The sequence below is a fragment of the Macaca mulatta genome, chromosome 11 (assembly GCF_049350105.2).
Source record: "Macaca mulatta isolate MMU2019108-1 chromosome 11, T2T-MMU8v2.0, whole genome shotgun sequence".
Taxonomy (NCBI): domain Eukaryota; kingdom Metazoa; phylum Chordata; class Mammalia; order Primates; family Cercopithecidae; genus Macaca; species Macaca mulatta.
Window position 1 is genome coordinate 28,957,798 of NC_133416.1, and position 17,281 is coordinate 28,975,078.

The window sequence follows — 17,281 nt, forward strand, 5'->3', positions numbered from 1 at the left end:
ACCCTCCAAAAAATCAATGAATCCAGGAGTTGGTTTTTTGAAAAGATCAACAAAATTGACAGACCACTAGCAAGACTAATAAAGAAGAAAAGAGAGAAGAATCAAATCGACGCAATTAAAAATGATAAAGGGGATATCACCACCGACCCCACAGAAATACAAACTACCATCAGAGAATACTATAAACACCTCTACGCAAATAAACTGGAAAATCTAGAAGAAATGGATAACTTCCTGGACACTTACACTCTTCCAAGACTAAACCAGGAAGAAGTTGAATCCCTGAATAGACCAATAGCAGGCTCTGAAATTGAGGCAATAATTAATAGCCTACCAACCAAAAAAAGTCCAGGACCAGATGGATTCACAGCTGAATTCTACCAGAGGTACAAGGAGGAGTTGGTACCATTCCTTCTGAAACTATTCCAATCAATAGAAAAAGAGGGAATCCTCCCTAACTCATTTTATGAGGCCAACATCATCCTGATACCAAAGCCTGGCAGAGACACAACAAAAAAAGAGCATTTTAGACCAATATCCCTGATGAACATCGATGCAAAAATCCTCAATAAAATACTGGCAAACCGGATTCAGCAACACATCAAAAAGCTTATCCACCATGATCAAGTGGACTTCATCCCTGGGATGGTTCAACATTCGCAAATCAATAAACATAATCCAGCATATAAACAGAACCAAAGACAAGAACCACATGATTATCTCAATAGATGCAGAAAAGGCTTTTGACAAAATTCAACAGCCCTTCATGCTAAAAACGCTCAATAAATTCGGTATTGATGGAACGTACCTCAAAATAATAACAACTATTTATGACAAACCCACAGCCAATATCATACTGAATGGGCAAAAACTGGAAAAATTCCCTTTGAAAACTGGCACAAGACAGGGATGCCCTCTCTCACCACTCCTATTCAACATAGTGTTGGAAGTTCTGGCTAGGGCAATTAGGCAAGAGAAAGAAATCAAGGGTATTCAGTTAGGAAAAGAAGAAGTCAAATTGTCCCTGTTTGCAGATGACATGATTGTATATTTAGAAAACCCTATTGTCTCAGCCCAAAATCTCCTTAAGCTGATAAGCAACTTCAGCAAAGTCTCAGGATACAAAATTAATGTGCAAAAATCACAAGCATTCTTGTACACCAGTAACAGACAAACAGAGAGCCAAATCAGGAATGAACTTCCATTCACAATTGCTTCAAAGAGAATAAAATACCTAGGAATCCAACTTACAAGGGATGTAAAGGACCTCTTCAAGGAGAACTACAAACCACTGCTCAGTGAAATAAAAGAGGACACAAACAAATGGAAGAACATACCATGCTCATGGATAGGAAGAATCAATATCGTGAAAATGGCCATACTGCCCAAGGTAATTTATAGATTCAATGCCATCCCCATCAAGCTACCAATGAGTTTCTTCACAGAATTGGAAAAAACTGCTTTAAAGTTCATATGGAACCAAAAAAGAGCCCGCATCTCCAAGACAATCCTAAGTCAAAAGAACAAAGCTGGAGGCATCACGCTACCTGACTTCAAACTATACTACAAGGCTACAGTAACCAAAACAGCATGGTACTGGTACCAAAACAGAGATATAGACCAATGGAACAGAACAGAGTCCTCAGAAATAATACCACACATCTACAGCCATCTGATCTTTGACAAACCTGAGAGAAACAAGAAATGGGGAAAGGATTCCCTATTTCATAAATGGTGCTGGGAAAATTGGCTAGCCATAAGTAGAAAGCTGAAACTGGATCCTTTCCTTACTCCTTATACGAAAATTAATTCAAGATGGATTAGAGACTTAAATGTTAGACCTAATACCATAAAAATCCTGGAGGAAAACCTAGGTAGTACCATTCAGGACATAGGCATGGGCAAAGACATCATGTCTAAAACACCAAAAGCAACGGCAGCAAAAGCCAAAATTGACAAATGGGATCTCATTAAACTAAAGAGCTTCTGCACAGCAAAAGAAACTACCATCAGAGTGAACAGGCAACCTACAGAATGGGAGAAAATTTTTGCAATCTACTCGTCTGACAAAGGGCTAATATCCAGAACCTACAAAGAACTCAAACAAATTTACAAGAAAAAACAAACAACCCCATCAAAAAGTGGGCAAAGGATATGAACAGACATTTCTCAAAAGAAGACATTCATACAGCCAACAGACACATGAAAAAATGCTCATCATCACTGGCCATCAGAGAAATGCAAATCAAAACCACAATGAGATACCATCTCACACCAGTTAGAATGGCGATCATTAAAAAGTCAGGAAACAACAGATGTTGGAGAGGATGTGGAGAAATAGGAACACTTTTACACTGTTGGTGGGATTGTAAACTAGTTCAACCATTATGGAAAACAGTATGGCGATTCCTCAAGGATCTAGAACTAGATGTACCATATGACCCAGCCATCCCATTACTGGGTATATACCCAAGGGATTATAAATTATGCTGCTATAAAGACACATGCACACGTATGTTTATTGCAGCACTATTCACAATAGCAAAGACTTGGAATCAACCCAAATGTCCATCAGTGACAGACTGGATTAAGAAAATGTGGCACATATACACCATGGAATACTATGCAGCCATCAAAAAGGATGAGTTTGTGTCCTTTGTAGGGACATGGATGCAGCTGGAAACCATCATTCTTAGCAAACTATCACAAGAACAGAAAACCAAACACCGCATGTTCTCACTCATAGGTGGGAACTGAACAATGAGATCATTTGGACTCAGGAAGGGGAACATCACACACTGGGACCTATCATGGGGAGGGGGGCGGGGGGAGGGATTGCATTGGGAGTTATACCTGATGTAAATGACGAGTTGATGGGTGCAGCACACCAACATGGCACAAGTATACATATGTAACAAACCTGCACGTTATGCACATATACCCTACAACTTAAAGTATAATAATAATAAATAAATTAAAAAAAATAAGAAAAGGTGATCAACTTTATTATTTATCAGGCAAGTGCAGATTCAAATCACATTACAATTCTGCTGCATACTCACAATTGCTCAAATGAAAATAAGAGAAAAGCAAAAAGGTAGACATATGGAGCAACTAAAAATCCACACATTGCTGGTTGTACAGTAATTTATTCTATCATTTGGCAGTGTTTGCTAGAGGAGAGCATATCCATAACCAGCCATTTAACCTCTAAGTATATTCCTAACAGAAATGCACATACATGTTCAAATGATATGCACAAGAATGAAAGTAAGAGCCTTAGTCATAATGGTAGAATACTGGCAACTACCATAGGTAAAATGTAGGAATAAATTTTCAACTGTTTATCAATTAGAATACTGTAGAACAATGAAAGTGAATGAATTACAACTACAAACATGAATGTATCTCACAACATATGGTTGAATTAATAAAATTCAATCTTTATTTGTATGGTTCTCAGGATAAAAGGTTTTTGAAAATCTAATATAATATATGGCATTAAAAGGAGAATAGTGGTTACCCTTTAGGCACAATGAATAAAAGGGTGCATTAAAGGGACTTCTGGAGTGCTGTCAATGTTCTGCTTTTTGATCTAGGTGCTGGTTGCATGGGGGAATTTAAATTGTAAGAAGTCATCAAACCATACACGTACGATTTCTCAACTTTTCTATATGTTATACTTCAAAAAATTCAAAAAGGAATGAAAATTTGCTTATAATTAAACTATGAAAATGTAAATGCAGTGAAGTTATTGGAACACTTCTCTTTTATACGTACTTATAAACAAAAAGAATTTTCTGCTTTTAATTATCATTTTGTAAAAAATAAAGTGAAGATTATTTTCTCTTCTCTCTGTTTTCCATATTTTAAAGCATTTCAATTAAACATCATTGGGCAGGGGGTATATGGGCAAGGAGTATGTGAAGATGCATTTGGCACAAATAAAATCTCAATAAATTATTTAAAAAAAAAAAAGAATCTTAACAAGAAACTTAACTCTTAAAATTCACAGAGAAACAAATCTGTCTTCTTAAAAGTGGTCTTGTGACAATATCAGTGAAACTACGTAAAATTTCCCTGTGTAGTTGACTGTACCATTTGTCATGTGGTCATTGTTAGAAATTCAGATGGACTCATGTTTTGAGTGGAATTTTATGTTAATATTAAATAAATTTATACATGCACCCACCCATATGCATATTCCCTAGCTTTGCCTATTTAGAGAGGCTATGGAGACAACACCCCAAAGCAATAAGCCCACTCAGTTCTCAGAACTTTGCTCCTAAATACCATTCCCCACCAAATAGAAATGGGGCTTCTTAAAGAAATGGCTGATTCTAGAGTTGAAGCAAGAAAAACACAAGATGAGCCTGGAACATTTTATTGTGCCAGAAAGCAAGGAAGTACTCAAAGAATGGTGGGGGTATATTAGAAGACAGATAATCTAGCTCAAAGGAACTCCACTGACCAAATCTGAGACATTTTGGAAATCAAAATAAATAATGATAGAACCCTTTATAACCTATGGAATAAAATGAACATATACAAACCCATACTGATAAAAATAAACACAGTAAATGAATACGTTGAAAGTTTCATGAAGAATGGGATATTAGTTTCACAGAACTGCTCCACAAAATACTTATTAATTACAAAGGAATTACAAAGGGAAAATCAGAGAAGCCTGGAAGACACAACCTCAATCAATTGATCAAAGTGAACATCATCAGTCATGGGACAAATCAAAATTGTGCACCAACTAATAGGAAGCAATGAGACGAACTTAGCATTACTCCTGTTATGTTCCTGCCAAATATGCGTAATTGTGTTAATCAGGAGGAAATATCAGATGATCCACATTACGGCACATCCTTCAAAATAACTGGCTATTTTTAAGAGTGTCAATGTTATGGGAGTTCCCACATGAAGAGATTTAAATAAACATGACAACTGAACAGCGCGTGATTCTGAAGTTGATCTTTTTTTCAAGCCGAAAACAATTGGGACAAAGGGACAAACCTGAGGAGTGTGTAGGGACTAGGTGGTGGTAAAGCACCATGCTCTTTCCTGATTTGGAAGGCTCTAGTGTGGTGATGTGGTAGTGTACCCTTGTTTGTCGGAAACATACACAAAAGGGCTCAGGGGTGATGGGGCACCTGGTGGGTGATTTATTCTAAAATAATAAAGAAAAAATTTATTGGAACTCTGTGAAACATTTTTAAACTGTATCAAAATAACAAGCTCAAGCTAAAGAACAAAAAATAACCAGGACTAACCTTTTCGTAGGGTATCTGGAGAAGATCTAGCACCACTGAATGTGCCCCCATATTTTTCAGTAATCGTTGATGTTGAATCCGACACTTTTTATTCTGTACACAGAGTTTACTTAGCCTAATCAAAATCTTTAAAAAGAAGAGGGAAAGCATCAAATATAACAAATAACAATATTAAGTATAATCTATAAGCAAAACTTATTTGGCATGCAAATATAAACCTATATAAGAATATTTTATATCTGCTGACCTCCTTTACAATCCGGTAGTTATTGCTCTTGTTGCTGTCAATCTGAGGTTTCTTTGTTCCATCCTGCACTGGACTTAAAATGTTCGATTCCTAAAAGGAACACAAATATGTACTTTTACGCCATTTGTAGCTTTGTGGTAAATTTATTTCTTTTGTATTAAATAATAAATATATTTTGTAATTATTTTGTAATAAATCTATTACTCAACTTAAATGGTTCTTTTGTACTTTTTTATTGCATAAAATGTTCCTTGGATTGACTTAGCCATGCAAATTACCGCTACCCAGTGAGAACACAATGACAAGTTAACTGGAATGACCCAGAATTATGAGTTAAACTGTAAAGTTTTCATACATATTATTAGTGCATATCCATAAGAGACATATATACCTCAGACATGCTGTGGCTTTATATTGCCTATATGAGAAGAAACAGTGAAAATACAGGGCATAAAAGATATAATTTAATCACTAGGAATGAACTGCAAGAAAAAAAGAGTGACGGAGCAGATGATCATAGCTGAGCACATCACAGAGAAGGGAGCAAGGAACAACTTAACGCAACAATGCTCTGACAGGTCACCACGGCATCCTAAAGAGTCATGACTCAGGGCCAACATACAGAACCATGAAAATGAAGAAAGAAAAACAAAAAGAAAATTAAAATAAAATGTTTAAATTATCAAATTAATGAAGCTTATTAAGGAAACCTGAAACAGCAAAAATACTTATAATAACTATTATCTGTAGCATCGCAAATATGGTGAGTGGACATATTTGAAACATCAACTACTGGTGTCACCTTATGAAAATCAAACACCAGTGACAATTCCATTCTGAACATTTATGAAGATGTCATGCACACCTGGTACTAGACTACGGTGAATGGATCTAAAAGAGATGCATAGAAGATATGGTCCTTCTCACAAGAAAATTACAGTCTACCTAAGAAAACAGGGAGAAATATATCAATAAGGATTGGAACTGGGCAGAATTCACTATTCAGAGAGAGATAGAAAGAGAACAGCTGCAGCTTTAGACAAGTGTTACGAAGGAGGTCAAGTGTACGGCAAGGTCTACAATGATCAAAACTGTCTAGTTAGGCATAAAGGATGTCTAGCCAAAAGTACTGCAGCAAGAACAAGCACACTAGTTATATGGAAAACGGCAAGAACTGACAGGGTCCATTGCAAAGACTGGGCAATCAGAGTGGGGTCTGATGGCCTCCCTCACTTACAATCCATGCAAAATTGCACTTGGGAGGAATGTCAAGTTCAACATGGGTCCAAAACTCCTGACCATAATGATGGTGTTAGTTAGGCACTTGCCGTGAAAGGGGACCCTAGTTTAAGCTCAGGAGAAAGTTACAAAGATACAGGAAGCCAATTGATACAATTTATTCGTCCCAAGTTGCTTCTCCTACTGTGCTCCAGGACAAATCACAAAATTAATAAACATCAAGAAAGAAAAAAACTACTTTCCTTGTTAATCAGACAGTTCTGATGAAAGGCTTCAAGCAGCAGAGTGACTTAACCCACGTTGAGCCAGCACACTCCTCACTCAGCTTTATATTTTTCCTTTGCTTCTTTTCTGGCAAATATTGTCCCGAGGTTCCCAGTCTCAACTTCACTTTAACAAGTGACCTCCTCCTCCCATTTTACTGAGCAGACAGATATTCCTTTACATGGACACTTTCTCTTTTCCATCCAAAAATTTCCAGTTATATCCACAAACCTGTCTATCTTCCCTACTGTGTCTCAGAGAACAAAATTTTTGATGCATAAAATCAAAAATTCCATCTCCTCTTCCTCATCTCCCTGTTTCATCCCTGTTTCTAGTACAACAGCAGGTTCTACCCTTTAACGACTCTTTCTCATCTTTTAGCTTCTACCTCCTGACCACTTGTCACTCATACTCACTAGAATTGGAACTGCAAAAAGTAAAAGATCCAAACACTGAAAGCCTTCAAAACATCACTAAGTTAGACTCCAGAGCTGTATCGCCTAGCTATCATAATGAATATTTAGACAGAAATGAAAGCAGTCCAACCACCACTCCAGGGAAATAAAAGAGAGAAAAGAATGCAGGATATTACCTGCAAGACATTAACCATGAAGTGAATCTTGAAAATTATAGGAGAGGCCGGGTGCGGTGGCTCACAGCTGTAATCCCAGCACTTTGGGAGGCCAAGGGGGGGGGGGGTGGATCACAAGGTCAGGAGTTCGAGACCAGCCTGGCCAGCATAGTGAAATCCCATCTCTACTAAAAATACAAAAATTAGCTGGGTGTGGTGATGTGTGGTGCCTGTAATCCCAGCTACTCAGGAAGCAGAGGCAGGAGAAACGCTTGAATCTGAGGGGCAGAGGTGGCAGTGAGCTGAGATCACACCACTGCACTGCAGCCTGGGCAACAGAGCAAGACTCTGTCTCAAAAAAAAAAAAAAAATAGGAGACAGTGTTAAACTATATATGAAAGTAAAACCATTGTAGAAGAGAAAACACAACCCAGTGGCTAAGATGAATGAAAACTATTTAGATGAAAAGAGGCTAGAGGTGAGAGTATGAAACAAATAGATTTTCCATTTGATAGCAAAAATAATTTATTGATGAGAAGTAGAAACTGCAAAAGCTAGAAATATAATTACATTTCCTTTTTCTGATCACAAAGGTGAAGGCTGGATTTTTAAAAGGCCATTTCATTTTTTTCTGTAAGAGAAGAAATACTAAAACATACACACAAACACACACACACTTGTACCACAAACCAGGATTAAGATATTACCAGCTCTAAAGATTGACAAAGCTCCTTAGTTAGAAAAGAGATATTTTTGATATATGTCAACTTTAAAGAAAACTGTTACAAAGGCAGGTGAAGCTTTGGTAGATATCCTTAAGCCTGTTTTACAAGCAATAATCTGAAGAAAAAGCAACTGTCTTGTTTTAACAAAAGTAATCTTAGGTAAAATGTACTACATGACAAAAAGTTATGCTCTTTAGTTCAGCCCAGGTGAAGATATATACAATGCTAAACTCTGTATGTGTGGGAATTATGAAAAATAGTGATTTTGATTTAAAATTGCTAGCAGTCAACAAAAGGCAGCAACGTTGGAAAATTCAATAAACAACCCCTTTTAATTTCAGAAAATAATTCAATTTAATTAAATTGAACAAAAACCCATGGAACATCTGGATGATTCCAAAGCAGTGATCAAGGTAATTTAAGAAATATGTAAACTATATAACTACAATTAGGTTTTGTTTTCTAATTCTGATGCCAAAATGGTCTAAATAAAGTGCTGCAAAAGTTTTCCTTCTGAAAGAGCTGAAATTGGCTGTATTCTTTATGTCTTATACAATGCTTTACATTCTATAAACTTTAGCCCTACATCACTGGTCTAATCTACAAAACCTTGTATTTATTCTAATGACAAAACATTAGAAAAGTGCAAAATGTAGAAGTATGATTTATGCAGCATCCCAGAGCTGAATGGGTCCAGAAAAAAGAAAAAAGTGTGACACTTAGAACAGTGTCAGGCTCGTAGCACATCTCCAAATGATCCTTTTGACAATAGTGATGAAAACTAAATACGGCGCTCCAAACGTCCTTGCACTTTATTGTAACTGCTTCCTATCATCTGGAGAACTTAAATGTATTCCCCCTAACAGAATATGGGAAACAGCTTAGTTCAGTGATTTTAGAGGTAGTTATATTTTTAATTGCATAGTATATACCATAACATAAAACAGTAGGTTCAAAAACAAGAGAGCAAGAAGAGTCTAGAAATTGGGTGGGCATCAGGGTTCTAGGCGAGACACAAAGAGTGAATATTGGTTCTAAAGATAGTTTCTTTCTTTTTTTTTTTTAATCAGGTAAGGAAACTTTTATATCAATAGCAAAAAATGATATAAGAAAGTAATATTATGTGAACTATATGGTAAACTAAATTTTAGCACTGGCTAGGTATGATGACTCATGTCTATAACCCCCATACTTTGGGAGGCCAAGGTGGGAGGACTGCTTGAGGCTAAGAGTTTGAGGTTACCCTGGGCCACATAGAAAGACTCTGTCTCTATAAAAAATAAAAAATAAAAAAAAATTATTAGTTGGGCATGGTGGGCTCACCTATAGCCCTAGCTATTCAGGAAACTGAGGCAGGAGGACCATTTGGGCCAAGAGTTTGAGGCTGTAGTGAGCTATGATTGTGCTAATCACTCCAGCCTGGGCAACAGAGTGAGACCCATCTCAATAAATAAGTAAATACTGGCACTAATTAATGGGAATCCAGCTCCTTAATTTAACCAAGGGCAATCATGCTTTTAAAAATAGAATTTTCCAAATCCTACAATGTAGAGCTGCCTACATCTGCAGCTGCATGATTAAAATAGCTTGGTGCATGCCTTCTATTTATCCCTATCCCACTGAAGTTTAAGGAGGTCCATCCTCAGTGAAGTTGCCAAGTCAGCAAGACTGCAAGGCCTTCTGCTCACCATCTGTACTGGTAGCCTTCTCTGGTGTAACCACTCTTTAAAGTAGTCAGTGACACCATAAACCACCCACCCTCCCCTCAACTTCAGGTGCCAAATGCTGTCCTTCTTCTATCCTCATCTCCCTTCAAAACATACAAAAACAATTTTTTAATAACGAGTCTTTTATATTTGATTCGCCAGTCAGATTATAGATTATAATGTAGTTGAAGCTGTTCAGAATAAATACTGCCTCTTTCAGATAACTGAATGATAACCCTCTATGGGATAAGGAGGTATTTTTTTCTCCCCCCCCCCCATCTAATGATAACATCATGTACTAGTCATTTAGGAAGATATCACCCTAGATCTACTTCTATGACCTTGCCTGGAAAGCTACTTTGGACCATCTTGGTATCATGGTTGTCAGTTTCTGCTTCCCTGGGAAGCACCTAAGGCTGCTTGAAGGCTTGATTCAAAATCCACAATGGACAGAAGAGGCTGTGACCAGCATTACTTGCAGATAACTTCCTTCCAGATGTTTGCTCAAGTCAGAGAGGCAAAGCTCTACCCTTCTAGAGAATACATACATATTCATAACTTTACCCCAAACCTTTTTCCCTTTCGCTCCATAATAAGACAAAATAACGGCATTTTTCTGACTCATTTGATGTCATTTTAGTTAGTATTTGATAATGTTTAAGCTGATGTTCTAAAACACAACCCAAATCTCCTTTACAATCTGCATCTCTGATAAATAAGCTAACAAAAAAAGTTCGTGCCACTGCGGAACTTTGCTTAGACAGGTATTAGGAAAAACTGGAAACGTTTAATGTAACTAGTAACTGCTTTCGTAAGAACACATCAGGAACCTAGTGAGTAGCGCCTCTCCCCGGCCCCTCCGCCGTCTGTGAAGTGAGGGGCGCCTCTCCCCGGCCCCTCCGCCGTCTGTGAAGTGAGGGGCGCCTCCGCCCGGCCGCCCCACCGTCTGTGAAGTGAGGGGCGCCTCCGCCCGGCCGCCCCACCGTCTGTGAAGTGAGGGGCGCCTCCACCCGGCCGCCCCACCGTCTGTGAAGTGAGGAGCGCCCCCGCCCCACCGTCTGTGAAGTGAGGAGCGCCTCTGCCTGGCCCCTCCACCGTCTGTGAAGTGAGGAGCGCCTCTGCCCGGCCGCCCCACAGTCTGTGAAATGAGGAGCGCCTCTGCCTGGCCCCTCCACCGTCTGTGAAGTGAGGTGCGCCTCCGCCTGGCCGCCGTGCAACCCTCCAAGTGTGAAGTGGTAGCCTTGTGTGTGATCTTTCCGCGCTCCCCAAGTTTGCATTTTTGACATTAAAGTTTACTTTTAAATTAAAAAAAAAAAAAAGCACAGCAGGAACCTATTATCATACAGCAATATGTCCCAGAATTTTTCTGATGTAACTCCAGGGATGGCTAAAAACTCACCAGTATTATATAAAATGTAGAAAGCGTGGGCAACCTTTTGATCAACAGAATGGCATACAAAGCACTGTACAGGAAGTGAAAACAGCAACATAATAGAACCCTTAGAGACTGACTTTGATACTGATACATTGTATGAAGGAAGCTTCCCTAGTCACAATAGGGTTATAGCTCGCCCAGTCGGACATGGTTGTGAGAAGGGGGGTGTATATATGAAATGTGTGAGGGGGAGGAATCAGCACTGCCTTTTACACTCACTTGTTCCGCAAGAAATCATTACAGTAATGTTGTTGCCTGATCTAAAAACAAATGTATGCTTTGATTTGAATGAATCAGCCACTATTATTTCCTTGTTAGCCACTTGCTGAAAAAAAAGAAACCATATGAGAACATAGAATCTTCACTAACAACTTGTAGTGAATTAAGAACAAGTGGAGGCCAGGTGCCCCTAGGGGCTCACACCTGTAATCCCAGCACTCTGGGAGGCTAAAGCAGGTGGCTTGCTTGAGCTCAAGAGTTCAAGATCAGCCTGGGCAATATGGAGAAACCCCATCCCTACAAAAAATACAAAAATTAGCCAGGCGTGGTGGTGCACACTTACGGTCCCAGCTACTCAGGAAGCTAGGAGAGGATTTTTGGAGCCTAGGAAGTCGAGGCTGCAGTGAGCTGTGATCACACCAGTGCACTCCAGCCTGAATGACAGAGCAAGACCCTGTCTAAAAAAAAGAACAAATGGGAAAGTTAAAAAAAAAAGTAAGATAGTAACTTATTTATAGCATGAAGGGAAATAGTAAGCTTATGCCAAAACAGTATCAATTTAAATGTGGTTAGAAAATGAGAAGGGAAAAATTCTCATAAAAAAGATCTAATAACCAAGGAATTGAAATAACACATTCTGGAAGTATAATTGTTACATTTAAGAATTTATATTATAACCAAATAGGATGAGAATGTGTAAAACAAGCATTTTAGTATAAACCAAAAGTTATTTTTCACATGTCTGTCCTGTGAAGGGGCTTGTTAATTGAAACTCATCTGTCATCATCACCTTCAGTGGAATTAGCTCAGACATACGTATGGGAATATGTATAGTGATATAAACAAATAAATAAATTATACAATTAGGTTGGAGGCAAAAATAGAAACTGGAGACAAGAAAACAGATTCCATAAAAGGAAAATTCAGGAAAGCACTGTTCAAAACTAATGAATAAAAGCTCTTCATGAAATTACCATAGTGTCCCTGACTGATCAGGTCAAGCTGCAAGATTCTGTCTAGAACACATGGACTGCTCCTGTCCCAGGACATCGGGGTTAGACATTCTACCAGATTGTGTCAAAAGTCAACTAATCAATCACAAGTTTAGCTGAAGACACAAGTTTATGTAGAACTATTTTCCCACTGCAGAGAATCTCATACTAACACTTGGAAAAGGAGAAGCTTCTTAATATATATCCTGCTAGGGGGATTTGCAACTTTGCTTGCTTCATCAAAGGAAAAAAGATCAGAAGTGGCAGGCAAAGAATGGAATACAGTTTTTGCTTTTAAAAAGTAATGAGATGTGGAGGTAATAGAAAAACCATCAGATAGAGAAAGTGTGCTCAGGGAGAACTAGAGAAAAATCAATGGAGAAGAGGAAAGAGAGGGGAGGGAGGGAAAGCAGGAATTAATTCACAATTAATAAAGTAATATAATTAATAAATAATAAGATACATCTGCAAACTATAATTCAAACTCCTATGAGGAACATCAATACTAAAAAAGTCAAGTAAAAAACTCATAATAATATTATATCATGCCCAGTGAAATATAAACAATCAAGAGCTTTTCTGACAGGCCTTGTAAGTAGGTATGTTTTAAATAATCATAGAGATAGTGAGGAATAGCATCCCTCATGCCCGATGGGCACCTCTGTGGTTGCCATGTGCCATGCAATAGTGTTGAGGATGATGTCACAGCATCACTCAGCATGGATAAGGAAAGATAGCCTTTTCAGGGAAAGGACAGGCTACAAGTCAGGCAATAGCAAGAGAAGAGAAGGCACAGGTCCCCCCTCCTCCCATCTCCCCACACAGGAGTGCTGGGTGCCCTGCTGGATAGAGTGGGTCTAGATTTCCAAGCAACCACTCCCCCAATGCCACAGTAACTACCTATGGGGCAAGCTGGAGCGTAACCTTCTCAATAAAGGGACACGGAAACTGTTCCAGTACCAGGCAGTGCCTGTTGTTTACAGGAATCTTTTGAACACTAGCCTGTGGCCCATAGAAACTGAACTGTCCCTGCTGAGGGGCAGAAGCCACAGGTCCTAGGAGAAGCCAAAATCAGTACACAGTCCCTTGGAAGAGAGGCACTCCTCATTCTGCAAAAACAGTCCCAGCCACCTCGTTGTCCAGACAACCCAGAGTGAGCCCCTAGGGACATTTTTTAGTTAATTCTGCTCCTTACATCACACATCCATTAAAAGAACAAAAATAATTACGACGTAAAAACAGACAGATATGAATCTAGAATAGATGAATATGAAAAAGAACCAATTAAATAACCTGAAAATGAACTATATAGTCCTTGAAGTAAAAACTAGGTAGATAGTTTAAACATGAGACTTTACATCAGTGAGAGTCTAAGTCAAATTTTTAAAAAGGGCCACTGCACTCTAGCTGGGTGACAGAGCAAGACCCATCTCTAAAAAACAGTAAAGAAAAAGAAGCTGGCAACCATATATAAGTGAGTAGATAGATATAGAGATAAATATAGGTATACACACAAATATAGAAGCAAAATCACTGTAAGAAAAATTAACAATCAAAATAAACAACATGAGGAGGAACTTTCCTTTGAAGCACTGCAATGCCCATGTGACCTGCTTCTCAACCCTAAATAAAGCGGTGGATGAACGTAAAGGGTAATCCTGACTTAACCTACTCGGGTATGGTTTCCTGAGTTAATCTCTCCTTCCTATATTTAGAAGTCAATGCATATTTGAAAGTGATGAATTAGTAATTGCTCCTAATGCTACTGATATTGTCAACTTGTTATATTTTAGCCTTTAAGCTTTCAGAAATGATGGTACAATCTTTTAACGCTGGGGACGATAAGTTTAATAAAGGGAAAAACTATACTATACAATAGATAATAAAGCTCCTAGGCTCTAGGGACGCAGTGGGCTTAATAGATGACCAAATCCATCCCCTTCTCCTTATTTATAAGAGATCAAGTATGGTAATGGTATAATTTTGGATTATAAACTGAGATTTGTTAGGATTAGTAGACAGACCATCAATTCATATTTATTGTCAACAGAGTATACCAAATTTACCACTGAGGGAATTTATTGTCAACAGAGTATACCAAATTTACCACTGAGGGAAAACACTTTTTTTCCCTCATACTTTTATGTTATGGAGATATTTTTTATTCTCAAAATGAATAATCACATTAAAGTTATCTGGTCTTCTGATATCTAAGCAGGCACAAAGTTAGACCATTATGAGCTGTTTCAGAACAATGCTGATGGTGCTGTGTTTACAGCCTTTGTAAGATTTACTAAACAACAAAGGAGTATTGTTTGTATTGGCCTGCTAGCGTGTGTGCTGCCTGCTACTGGCTGTTTCCATTGATACTGTGATATATTTCATCCTGTTTACAATACATTGCCACTATCTTTGGCTGCTGGGTTATTGCATAATACAGATTATTTGGCTGTATATAAATTAGTAACTTCATAGTTTCTCACTTTTGTTCCCCTTATATTAATCCATTATATAGATACCATTCTCCTGGCTTCCCAATCCACTTATTTGCATACATTTCTACTGCTACCTCACTACTGCACGCTTTCAGAAGCTCCCACCTGAATTTGTACAAGAGCCAGCCTCTTGTTCTTCTGTAGCATTCTGGATTCTGTCAGACTAAATTTTCCAAAATAGTATGCCCACCTCCCTACCCAAGAATCTTCACAGGCTCCTTGTTTCCAGCCATTGCAAATACAAATCGCTTATTCTTGAACTTTACTTCTCTTATTATTCTTGAATACGTTAGCTAACTCCTCCCAATCCTTCAGAATAGGCCTATGTGCAGAATCTGGAGTGGGGCCTTCTTCCAGTCATCAGGCCCATGCTGGTCTCTCCTTTTTCTGTACCACATAGTTCAGTATTTAATCAACTACTTCGTCACCCTGTTTTTTGGGTGTTCATGAAGCGTGTTCATTCTCTGAGGGCAAATGGAACATGAGATTTGAGTCCAGATACCAAACTTTAAGAACAGAAAGGAGAAATTCAAGTGTGCACAAAGGCAAGTGAGCATGAAAGCAATGGGACTGAAATGTACACTTTACACAGCATTTCTGGGCCCATAGAAAACAAAGGACAACTCCCAGGGACCCCACCCTCCATCTTCTAAGGGAAAAATGTAACCCGAAACCGGAACAGAGAGCTCCAAGCAACAAGGGCACAAGATAAGTTTCCCTGAAGGCAAATGACAATACTAGATCTGCAACCCAAAGACTAAGTAAACTCTGAGCAAGTGTCTAGTTTGGGGAGCTAAACCCAAGACTCCTGCCTTAAAACAGGTATATAGGAAGGGAGTAATGTGGTCTCAGGCTAGCAGCGCCCCCTGCCAATAGGCAAAGGCAATCACAAATACTCTAAGGAGGAAAACATACCCTATGTCAACCCCAGGACTAATGTCAAAAGATAGGCGCTCAAAACCTGCACCCAAATGTTTGTAGCAGCTTTATTCATAATTGCCAAAATCTGGAAGCAACCAAGATGTCCTTCAATAGGTGAATGGATAAATAGTACAAGGGACTATTATTCAGCAATAACAAAAAATGAGCCATTAAACTGCAAAAGGACATGGAACAACTTAAACACATACTGCTAAGTGAAAGAAACCAGTCTGGAAAAGCTATATACTGTATCATTCTAATTATATGAAATTCTAGAAAAGGCAAAACTACAGAAATTATTTTAAAAAATCAGTGGTTGCCAGGGACTCAGGGGTCCATAGGGAGAGACAAATAGGTGAAACACACAGAATTTTTAGGGCAATGAAGCTATTCTGTTGGACACTGCAATGGTGGATACATGACATTATGCATTTGTCAAAACCCATAACTAAACAACACAAAGAATGAACCTTAATAAATAATGAATTTTCGTTTAAAAATACTGTGTCAATATTGGCTTATCAATTATAATGAATGTATCACACTTATCCTAGATGTTAACAATCAGAGAAAAAGAAAGAGGAAAAGAGGAACTATATGGGAACTCTGTGCTTTCTGTGTAATTTTTCTCTAAACCTAAAACTGCTCTAAAAATGAAGTCAATTTGAAAAAAGATATGAGCACATAATCAAACATGATCAAAAATATAATGAAACACAACATGAGTAAGGATCACAAGAAAATCTCAAGTACATCGGATCTCAGAGTTATTACATGCAGACCCTAAAAGAGTCATAGGGAATCACAAAAAAATAGAAAAAAACAAAGCATGATCAAAAATGACCAAATATATTTGAAAAAAAATCAAATTTCAGGTTTGAAAAAAATGAAATTTCAAGTATGAAAAAGATAGAGTGGCTGAAGTTTAAAAGTAAATTGGTAGAGAAAACTGCAAAGAAGACAGACCTGAAGAGAGATTCAGATGAGTCTAAAGAAATTATCCATATGCCATACAAAGTCATAGGTAGAGAAAATATAAAAAGGAAATGAACAGATATGTACTGTATAGTAACATATTCACTAATAAAGTTTAACAAGCACTTAACTGGAGTTTCAAAGTTAAATCACCACTATTTAACAGAGCAAACTTCTCAACAGCAGCAATGAAAGCCAGAAGACATGGAATAA

General features: G+C 38.1%; 1 protein-coding gene across 2 annotated transcripts in view; it reads right to left on the reverse strand.

Annotated features, from left to right (window-relative positions):
- ITPR2 (inositol 1,4,5-trisphosphate receptor type 2) overlaps positions 1 to 17,281 on the reverse strand; it is a 495,598-nt gene that overhangs the window by 271,879 nt on the left and 206,438 nt on the right. For both annotated transcript variants that reach the window (XM_028829349.2, XM_028829352.2), the window contains exons 27-28: positions 5,527 to 5,616; positions 5,280 to 5,405 (exon numbers count right to left, since the gene is read on the reverse strand). In XM_028829349.2, the coding sequence (XP_028685182.1) occupies positions 5,280 to 5,405; positions 5,527 to 5,616 (216 nt within the window). The remainder of the gene's footprint in view (positions 1 to 5,279; positions 5,406 to 5,526; positions 5,617 to 17,281) is intronic.